Source organism: Chaetodon auriga, chromosome 13 (assembly GCF_051107435.1).
Source record: "Chaetodon auriga isolate fChaAug3 chromosome 13, fChaAug3.hap1, whole genome shotgun sequence".
NCBI classification, from domain to species: Eukaryota; Metazoa; Chordata; class Actinopteri; order Chaetodontiformes; family Chaetodontidae; genus Chaetodon; species Chaetodon auriga.
In genome coordinates, this window is record NC_135086.1 from 14,082,537 (window position 1) to 14,093,625 (window position 11,089).

The 11,089-nt window shown below is 44.2% G+C and overlaps 1 protein-coding gene across 4 annotated transcripts in view; it reads left to right on the forward strand.

The window, feature by feature from the left end:
• The window catches only part of osbpl6 (oxysterol binding protein-like 6), a 34,979-nt gene extending 23,943 nt beyond the window's left edge, over window positions 1-11,036 (forward strand). For all 4 annotated transcript variants that reach the window (XM_076746141.1, XM_076746139.1, XM_076746140.1 and 1 more), the window contains 12 exons: window positions 1,575-1,682; window positions 2,085-2,216; window positions 3,102-3,189; window positions 3,677-3,930; window positions 4,394-4,531; window positions 4,884-4,947; window positions 5,104-5,182; window positions 6,501-6,645; window positions 6,736-6,880; window positions 6,993-7,119; window positions 7,807-7,929; window positions 8,127-11,036. In XM_076746141.1, coding sequence (XP_076602256.1) covers window positions 1,575-1,682; window positions 2,085-2,216; window positions 3,102-3,189; window positions 3,677-3,930; window positions 4,394-4,531; window positions 4,884-4,947; window positions 5,104-5,182; window positions 6,501-6,645; window positions 6,736-6,880; window positions 6,993-7,119; window positions 7,807-7,929; window positions 8,127-8,238 — 1,515 coding nt within the window. In that variant the 3' untranslated portion in view covers window positions 8,239-11,036. The remainder of the gene's footprint in view (window positions 1-1,574; window positions 1,683-2,084; window positions 2,217-3,101; window positions 3,190-3,676; window positions 3,931-4,393; window positions 4,532-4,883; window positions 4,948-5,103; window positions 5,183-6,500; window positions 6,646-6,735; window positions 6,881-6,992; window positions 7,120-7,806; window positions 7,930-8,126) is intronic.
• Window positions 11,037-11,089: the final 53 nt, after the last annotated feature.

Genomic DNA, 11,089 nt, shown 5'->3' on the forward strand with positions numbered 1-11,089 from the left:
TCTCTCTACTCCAGTGATTTAATTGGACTGTTCCTCTGCTAGCAGTTGACATCATTTTAGTGAAATGTTTCTGCTGCTTTTTGCCCATTTTGTTCCTAATTGGATGCTTGTGTGACAATGTTTTCATAGGCCTGAGGTCAGGCTTTTATGGCAAAGCTCTCTGGGAAGTTGATAGTCAGGAGTCATGGTTTGTTATATCTACAGCTGCTGATGTCAGCAATTTTAGTCTCTGCAGGGAATTACTGAGTGTTTTCCTTCTTTCTTTTGTTATTTTATTCTCCATGTACACATTTGCTTAAGGTGGTCACTAATCAGTATTTTATATGAAAAATGGATCACATGACTACTAGCATGTGAAAGGGGTCGTTCGTAATGAGGAACTTGCAGAGGATTACTGCTCCACTCTGCAGTTCCCATCAGCTCTACAGAGGGCTTTAGCATCTTTCAGCCTATTGTTTTGGTTTTGGTTGTTTTTGTCAGCAGCAGGCAGCTGTTTTCAAGAAAAAAAAAGCTCAGATGAGCCCACTGTACACCACCTGCCCAGCAGTGAGCTGACGAACAAAGTGAAGCTTTTAGCAACTTAAGAGCCAGATATTTCCTCAAGGAATTGGTGAGGACCAAAAACAGAGCTTACAGAAGACTGACTTACATTCATCAGGCGGCCAGAAACATGTCTCCCAATAAATGCTTGTGTTTCTCTGTGAATGCTGGATGTGTAAACAGGCAACTAATTGCCAGAGCATCTCTCTGATATCTCCCAAGTTGCCAATCAATCAATTAATGTTGGGGGAGTTTTTGGTCATTGCAATCATTCCTCATGTCCACACTGGCCGTGAAAAGACACCTTCAGAAAGGCTTTAGCATTCTTAAATTAGTCTAAGTAGTAACTTCACCCCGGCACTCAGCACTCAAAAGGGGAATTTCATGCTAAAATGACCGTAAATTTAAAAGATACTCACTTGATGTTCATTTGGCTAACCCAGACTTCTGAAGCCTCGTATTAGCTGCAGCTACCCTTTATGCATTCTTGCACAGAATGAGGACTGTGGCTTTTGACCCCGTCTTTTACAGTGTAATTGCTTTAGTAAGGGATCTTTTCACTGCTAGTCGGAAAGGAGGACTGACAGCAGCTAATATTTTGAGAGTGTTAAGGTAGCCTTGAAAAAGATCCAGAGCAATGCTCTTTTTATCTTATTAAAGTCTTTCAAACTATATTTATCCAGTGAGTCAAACACCATTCACACCTGCCCAACAAAAACAGAAAAACTACAAAAAACAGCCGAAATGGTTAACATATTTACCTGTTATATACCAAAAACTACATGAAGCAAAGTCAATGTACTTCCTTACAGTGAAAATGGCCCTTAGAGCGAATTTTCTCCAGGTGTAGCGGAGGAGCCGATTGGTCCAGCTGCTGGTTAAAACCAGGCGGACAAACAGGTCTTTGAGAGCTTTCTGTGTGTTGCAAGGTGGCACAAACCTCTCCTATAAGTGAAGCAAACAATTGAACCTTCTATTGTTTAGATATGAACTTAAAATTTAATGTGGAAAATACCACATTTTTCATTATTTAGGCCCTGTCCCAAAATGCAGAACTTCGAACCCGACTCAACCGCATCCACTCTGAATCTGTCCTGACTGAACAAGTTGTCAGTGTGAACATCATCTCCACGCCTGATGAGGTAGGTCGCTGTGGTCAGCCTGTCTCTGACAGAGCTTATTTCTGACTCTTACATTGATAAAACAACAAGGCTTCCACCGCTGGCCCGCTAGTTGTAGTGTTTGCCTCCTGCGTTTGTCAATTGCATTATTGATTCCTGTCCCTATATATTGATGGGCTTTCCGGTACGCCTTGGCAGGTAAGCTGAAAGGATCATTATTCTATGCAGAACCTGACGTCAAGGTTAATGGAAAAAATGACTAATTAGAAACGGATGGGAGCTCGCCCTCTGGCAAGGATACACATGCTGCAAAATGAAGTCGGTGCTGTCTTCTGCTGGTGTTTGTATTTGCTCAGGTCTGTTTTGGCTCTTCAACCTGTCATCATAGCATCATCTCGTGTGTTTGCATGTGTTTGCCTGCAGGCCGGGGAACAGATGGGGATCCCTCTGACTCAGCAGGCCTCTAATGAGAGCCGACTCTCCATGTCGGAGTCTGTCTCTGAGTTCTTTGATGCCCAGGAAGTGCTTCTGTCAGCCAGCTCGTCGGAGAATGAGGTAAAACAGAGGACAAGAGAGAAACTGCTGCACAGCTTTGAGGGAGGATGTGCCGAGAGGAGCGGGTTTTTAGAGGAGGTAGATCAAGAAGGAGGTTAAACTAGCCGTGCTGCTGGGAAGCCAGATAAAACGTCACTGTGATTGCTTTGTGTGGAGCTGGAGTTAGTCAGCAATTAATGAGGGCGGCATGAAAAGCCGAGATAGCGTATATAACGGAAACTCAAACAAAGTCAGGCACAGGGGAGGGCTTCTTTTCAATCTGCCCCTGAGACTTAATCCCTCAGTTGTGTCTCAGAATCTTAACACTCCTCTTCTGTCTGTTCCTCATGATTTGTAGCTCCTAGCTTTGTTCAAAAGGCAGTCGGTACGATGCTTTCTTCCCTCTTAGCTCCTGTGAACACCCTGCTCCAAATATATGTGGTCTCTGAAGAGTCATTAAGCATTGTAGCTCCCCAGGCATGCATTGAGCCACGTTGAAGGATTACTCACCAAGGAAATTCATTAAGTCGGAGGGTTGATGAATTTCAGGTCTGAATGGGCCTGAATCGGCAGGTCCATTCAGACCTGCGCTACACTGTTGGCAAACCTTCACCAGCAGAGGATATTACAGCAATATGCTCCTCTTTGGCGTCGTCAATGGCCTCATTGTGTTTGCTATATATAAAGTATGAAAATGCTGCAGTGTCTCGTCTCATGATTACTGCAGTGGGACAGATAGCCGACGACTGCTGCAGTTTGCTAGCCACTGGCAAGCTGCAGTGACTCTGTGTGTGTGTGTGTGTGTGTGTGTGAGAGAGAGACTCAGGCCGTCTGCTGTTCTGATCAGAGTTTGTGTTGTACTCTAATGCACTGACTCACTCCGCTCTGTACCTGTTTCCCTCACAGGGCTCAGACGATGAGTCATATGTCAGCGATGTGAGCGATAACATTTCAGAGGACAACGCCAGTGTGACTGATAACGTCTCCAGACAAAGTAGGTCCAATCCCGCACCGCCGCCGGCCTACGCCAAGCACCCGAATTTCCCTAGCAGAAAAATTTAATAAAGGAGGGGACCCCACTCAGTAGATCAACCATGCTTCCTGTACGACATCCTCACACACACACACACACACACACACACACACACACAAACACACACTGGTACGGTTCTGGGAAGCTAATTTATCAGTTTGGTTGAAGCAGTGGACTTTGCAGCGTCGCTTCATTCCAACATTGTGAAAACTGTCTGTGCAAGCAGGGATGGGATCGCACTCAAACCACACAGCGATATGTCGCATCTCATGATGATGATGTCACTTCAGTGTATCTGATGTTGTGAACCCTGACCCCACAGTAAGTTAGTTGACAGTGATATTTACCAAGCCAACATCAGCATACATTGTACAGACTATAAATTTGGAATTCAGCCATCTTTGCTTGAAAATCTAATGAGGTTAATGAGGTGTTATTCTCTTCCCAGTGGCCAACGGAGACTTTGCTGGCAGTGCCTTCCGTAACGGGCGGCGCACCTGCCTGCCGGCGCCATGTCCTGACACCAGCAACATCAACCTCTGGAACATCTTGAGAAACAACATTGGCAAGGACTTGTCCAAAGTGTCCATGCCTGTGGAGCTCAACGAGCCCCTCAACACCCTGCAGCGCATGTGTGAAGAGCTGGAGTACAGCGAGCTGCTGGACAAGGCTGCCGAGACCGAGGATCCCTTTGAACGCATGGTAAGGAAGCCGACGGTCACGAGCGGTCTGTCACATCACATGCTCATCAGGTCAGGCGTTAATGTGTGAAGAGCACGCCGACCCCTCGTTGCTGTTTATAAAGCAATTTGAAGTTTTGCTTTTGTTCGGTAGATGCTGAATTCTGCAGCTGAGGATGCTCAAGTTGACTTTCAGAAACGCATTGCTAAACTCCTGCTGTATTTCTGTGTTTGTCACACCTGTATTTTGCTTATATATGAGGTGACATTGGCAGTCACATACCAGCATAAACAGCCTCGCTCAGTCATGTCTGCGAGGCGGTAGTGCGCTCCGGTGCAGCCGCCGACCTTGGATCCTCCTGTTTTTATCTGTTTTCTGTCCTTTTGAGAGTGCCCACTGCATGCTAATGCTGCGTTCGTGACAAAGCCTGCTAATACGATCCCGCTAATCCGCTCCTGTGTATGTTGTTTTGACTCTCTGACAGGCTCTTGTCGCCGCGTTTGCCGTCTCAGGCTACTCATCCACTTACTACAGAGCAGGAAGTAAGCCATTCAACCCGCTACTCGGAGAGACGTATGAATGTATTCGGGAAGACAAGGGCTTCTGTTTTTTCTCGGAGCAGGTATGTCTGCGTTATGATGTCAAGTGTATTTTAATATGAGGTTTTAATTATTGATTAGTCTGGGGGTTATTCATACATATTTGGTGGATAAAATGTCAAAAAACAGTCTAAGACACAAAAGGCTGTCACATAGTATCAAAAAAGATCTCAGATTTCAAGAGCTGGAACCTGATAAATAACTAATTAGTGATCAAACTGATGAATTTTCTGCCAGTCAGTGGATTAACTCACTCTTCTAGCTCTACAGTACAGTCAAAAAGTGTCCTCTGTTTGACTCAGACGGAGACGTATATGATGTGTAATCTCAACAACAACAGCTGTCACACTGTTTTTGTTTGATCTTGTCTCAAAGGTGAGCCACCACCCTCCCATCTCCGCCTGCCACTGTGACTCTAAGAACTTCACCTTCTGGCAAGGTGGGTAACGCACCTAATTAGTGCGGGCTTCCTCTCACGGGGACTCTGCCTCGGACGAGGCTGCCAGTCTTGTTTAGCCTCTTTAATATCCAGCTGAAAGTTAACTGATTAAAAATAGCTTTGTGTTTATTGCATTATGTCTGGTTTGCTTTTCAGATGTGAGATGGAAAAACAAGTTCTGGGGGAAGTCGATGGAGATTTTACCGATCGGGACTGTGAATCTCATGATTCCCAGGTAACTGTGATCCTGCTGCTTGGCCTACTGATTAAACCTAAAGCCAATCAAAGTACTGATCATCTCAGCTGGCAAGTGGTACTGATGCTCCGTTCATGTCATATTAGAGTTACTGTAACTATCAGCTCTGACTTGTAAGTAGCATTATAAAATATACTGTGGTAGACTGGTGAACTGGAGTGATTAAATGAATGAACGCACAACAGGTAAACTTTTTCTCAAAACTGTGACATATATCCCAAACAAGTCCGTCGTTCAAGATAATTATCCCCAAATTTAATGCACATGGTGTTACATTGACAGCGTGCAGTACCCTCACATGATTAATCTGCGATCATACATTCGGCTGCAGCTGTCCCATGACGTGGACGCTCGATAGGAAATCTTTCTCATCTCTACCATCCATCTCATATAACATGAACATGGTGTAAGAAGCAGAGGGCAGAAATTTCATATTCATCTGTCTTAACAATAAGTTTGTATCCTGTGACTACGTCCTGGATAAAGACACTAAGGTCCTGCCTGCTCAGTCATTGGGTCAGATCAGTCTGTGGGTGCTTTCACACCTGTAGTCTGCTTCATTTGGTCCACACCAAGTTGACAAATCGATGCATTTTAGTTCTGGTTTGGTTCCTGTTCACACTGACAAACCACGAGGAGTGACAGACTGAGAGATAAGTCGCTGATTGGACAGTTTTGGCTTTTGTCATCCTGCATCGTCATGACCCACCCAGTGGGAAATCAAATTCGGGTCACTGGAAGAAGTTTATGCAGCACTTTAAAGCCTCTTATGATTTGCACATTTATGCTTTTTGGTGTCACAGAGAGCTTGCAAAGAAATAACTGATTTTAAGCATTATTAGTATCATGAGACTGCAAATCGACTGCATGTTGTGAATAACGACAAACAGGATTGGAAAAGATGAAAAGGAGGCATCATGCACAGTAATGAAAAAAGGAGTTTCAGTCCATTAATAATACACTTGATGGGTTTTATTTTACCAGACAAAACCGTTCAGACAGGAAGCTGAAGAGGAGGAATCTGGCGCTGTTGAATAAGCTGCTATGCCACTGTGTCTGCTTTTTGTAACCTGCTGGCTGTAACGACTAAATTTCCCCGGTGTGGGATCAATAAAGTCCTATCTCTTATCCAAATCAAACTCGATCGAGATGTTTTTTCTGTTGAAAAAACTCTGAACTTAACTTAAACAGATCAAGACGTCACAGTGGACAGAAAAAGACTTTAGTCCCACATCATCTGGTTTTATCTCATTCTCGCAGCACATCAAGCCAAGCAGCTGTTTCTGTGTATCTCTAGGTTTGGAGATCACTATGAGTGGAACAAAGTCACCACCTGTGTGCACAACATCCTCAGTGGACGACGGTGGATCGAGCACTACGGGGAGATCACCATCAGAAACACCAAAAGCAGCGCCTGCCTCTGCAAACTGACCTTCGTCAAGGTAAAGTATCATCAGACATCAGCGAGAACCGAGCCGTTTGCTATCAATGCAGATTAAATGTAATAAAGGGAAGTGGTGTTTGTCTCTTAGGGAAACTACTGGAGCTCTAATGTGAATGAGGTTCAAGGATTTGTGATGGATCAAGAAGGGAAAGTGATCCACAGGCTCTTTGGAAAATGGCACGAGGGCCTTTACTGCGGTGTCCCACCATCTGCCAAATGCATCTGGAGGCCAGGTAGGCGCCGCTTCTAACTGCTGTCACTGCTCACATAAGCTCCAGTGGACAGGACATTTGGATGGGATCGACAAGGAAGTGAAGAATATTGTTTGTTTTCTCTCCTCGTCAGGGTCCATGCCCACAGACTATGAGCTGTACTACGGCTTCACCAGGTTTGCCATTGAACTCAACGAGCTCTGCCCCGAGCTCAAAGATGTTCTGCCCCGTACGGATGCCCGATTCAGGCCCGATCAAAGGTACGGCGTCAGATCCTCAGCTGCCTGAATGCTGCTGCACCCGGTTTGTTTGATGAGTGCAGAGTGAATATTTGAGCTTTGTAATGCACGTGTTGTCGCTGTATTTGTATTAAGGATGCACCAATCTGATACTGGTATCAGTCTGATGCTGGATCAGGTAGCAGTGACAGTGAGGCCGATTTGTTCAGTTTTATGTTGACACCCGCCGCCAAACATTTACACCTGATTCCTGTTTATTTTGAATGTTTATTGTGTGAATTGTGATTTATTATATAACTAGTTTGTGACTTAATTGTGATTTTTTATATTGTTTTGGGATTTTACTTCTTGACTAGTTTAAAAGGTCGACACTTCAATTATAATTACCTTTTTTTGCCAAGTTGCTGTTGCACAATTATTTATTTTAATAATAAATAACAATTCAGTCAATTTCTATCTATGTATTTACTGTATTTGTTAGATTTTGTTTTAAAAAGTGAGGAAGCCTAATGTTGCCTGACACAGTAAAGAATCATCCCAGTCTTTTCCACACGCTGAGGCACACTGCTTATGAATGAAATACTGATATCTGCCTCGGTATGGGAATCGGATTGGAACTGGGACAAGGTGCATCAGTACATCCCTAATTCGTGTGACCATCTGTTTTACTTCATGTGCTTACTGAAAAGTGATGTGTGGCTCACGCAGGCATCTGGAAGAGGGGAACTTGGAGATGGCGTCCTCAGAGAAGCAGCGCATCGAGGACCTGCAGAGGACAAGGAGGAAGTGGAGAGAGGAGAACGACATCAAACAGGAGCCACTCTTCTTTAAGTAAGCCCAGAAACCAGGAGCCACATGTGGATAACTCACACAGAAATGCGTGCACATCGTTTTTATCTGATTTGTGAAGCCATGCGTGCACATGGTTCTGCTTTCTAAAGGTCAGCCAATGAGAGAGGAGGCGCAGGAGCCTGATTTCTGCTAGATGTTATCACTCACAGCTGTCGCTTCTCTGCCGTTTCTTCCAGGAAAGTGGTTGATGCCAATCACAGGGAGAGGTGGGTCTCTAACAACACGTACTGGGAGCTCCGCAAAAACCCCGGCTTCATCAACATGGAATATACGGTGAGCCTGTGGTAGCACATGGACCGACATCACACCGCCATCGCACACAAGAAGGCCGTTAACCTATGCACAATGAGGTGTTAGAGAGAAACGTGTTGAGGATGAAACGTCCGTGTGCATGAACTGCAGAGCTGAGGGATGGCCTGATGCCCAGCGACCCCGCGGAGGTTCTGTGGCTCTGCCCCACGGTCACCCATCCATGGAAACATCCCGCAGGATCACCTTCATTGTGCTTGTCCAAGCTGGGTCGTCAGGCCAACAATCGTACCACTCCTATGTAGATCTCTCCTCGGCTCCTTTGACTTCTGAGTATGTCCTTGCCTTAAAAAGACACCCATACAACGTCACACGACTTAGCGCTTTTTCGTTGAAGCCATTTGATTTCTGACAGCAGTTTGGGTTAGACTAGTCTATGAAGTAGACCTTTTGATGACTTACAATACCGTGCATGTTTAGAGAGCAGCTTTCACTGGCATAAAGCCGCATTTACTATATCATCGATTATTGTAGAAAAAAAGAGGTATTTTTATAAAATATCTTGGACTTTAGTGAAATAGCATTATGTGAATCGGCAGATTTTATTTATTTTTGCCTTTTAATACTGTTGAATCTGTGTGATAGCAGTACTCTCTCTCGGGAAGCAACTCATTTAAAATGAATTTAGACCGCGTCAGAGGAAGCCCGGCGTCCACACATCTTTTCAGACAGCAGCGCTCAGCTGGTCATGTGGTGGACGGAGAGGTAGGATTCAGATGTAAATGCTGTTTTGATGTTTTGGACATATGGGATGTGGGACACATCAGCACAGGTGGAGGTGGTTTCTCCTCACAGCCGGATTTTGTGTAAATACAGGGACAGCCTCACCAGCCCTCCCGCCCCACTGTCTAATTTTAAACAGAGTTACATGAAACCAACTCCTCTGAATCACAAGGTTACATAAATACACACATAACACCATACATGGTGAGTACACCCTTTCTAGTGTGTGGGTAACAGTGAAGTGAGGGGCTCAAACATCAGACACTGATCTGAATCAAAGGTCTAAGAAAAGATGTTGTAAGGTGTGCAGGTTGTAAAGCCATCAGAGCTTCATAAATAGAGTGAAACATGAAAAAAAAGTACAAGGCTTAACACTCATCTACACCCAGCCAATGTGCAATCATTTTTTAAAATGATCCAAAAATGAATAACAAATTATTATCACTTAGTTCACCAAAGCGATGTCTTAAATTTATGTATTTGTTCTGAGGAGCAACCAAAAATTTGAATTAAAAATGACACGAAACTCATGAAACTCTCATCACAAACAGCTGTTTGCTTGCATTTTTCCTGATAAATTGCCGACGTTATAAATCAATAATCATAACAGGATCCTCTCAATCATCCAAATGCAAACAGTTAGTTCAGTGTGAAACGCCAGAGCCACCCACAGGTCGTCCCCTGACAATGCAGCTTCAGGACACTGAAGGTCAAAAGTAGGGACATCAGCGTCTGCTCCTCTTTTCCTGAAACATTCTGGATGCTAAAGACAAACACATCTGTACAGCTGCAGCTACCCTGCACACGTTTCAATGCGTCTGATTCCCCGGAGACTTTACTGCTACGATCAGGGCTTCTGCAGAGCACCGGTCACTTATTTGCAGTTTGTGTGTTTATTGCAAAGCAGATTAGCTTTAATGTTTTAACTAGCAACCCCCCCCCCACCCCCCCCACCCCTGTGTTACAGAGTGAGAAAATATAACACGGGGCTTTTTACTGAAATCAAGCCACACAAGTAGTCACAGGTCGTCACACACCGTCGATCCCTTCGTTCAGGATGAGGACACTGAAGGAGAAAAAGCGAATATAAATATGTAGAATGAAAACTATGTGAAGCATCCATTGTGTGCACTGTTCATACGGTACTGTAGATGACAAACCAAAAAGGTAGTACTGCTTTGCATCCATATCTTTTTTTTTTAATGTACTGATGTGCTTTTCATTTTAACCCCCTGAATACAAACTCAATGCTACAACTCGTCCGCGTCAGTTTCACTTGCTGTGCCTTAATGCATTTATAAATGCCTCACAAACACACTACTGATAAGAACCCCCCTGCCAAGAAGGTATGTCATTAACAACTCTGCACATTACCCAGTCTCCACCTGGCCACAGGTGATAACTCACATCGATAGACAGCGTTTAGGATTTAGCTGTGAACAAAATGTCTTGGCTTACGTCTCTAAGCGAGACGTCTTTGACATTAGGAGAGAACAAAAAAAGGTTGACTGTAAAATGCTTGCAGTGTTCAAAAACTGCTCCGCTACTCCAACATGTAACCAGTCCATTTTTGGTGATCACTGTAAATACAGCACACTTAGAAGAGGGGTCACTACTGCAAAAGCTGATCCCTGTCTTTTCCTCCCACATCAGTGACTGAATCAGCGGCTGTGTGAGGGAGGTTTGCGCAGTGTTTGGTCTCATAGAGTCAGACTGTAGTGAAAAAAAAAAAGTAATAATCATGAAAACCTCCTCATGCTTTCTTCATCCATTGTTCTACCTGCATGTCTAGACAACTTAGCCTGCCAATGAATGTTGCAGATGCCTTACTAAAAGAAAAAAAAAAAAAGGTTTTTGTTTTCTCAATTGGACTCTCCTGTGTGTTTTGTTTTGCACTGACATGTATCACAAAGCACTGTGTCAGCTCAGTTTCGTTCAGATCTATTTCCCAATGGGTACCTTCTAAAGTGCAATTTTAACAAAGTACATATCTTTCCATGAACACTGTACACTGCTGCTACATAGTGCTTGTTCTAATAAAACCGTAAAACTCAGCTGATGAGGACTGTGTGCTTTCTGTGGAAAAGTCCTTCACTGTTGTCCACGT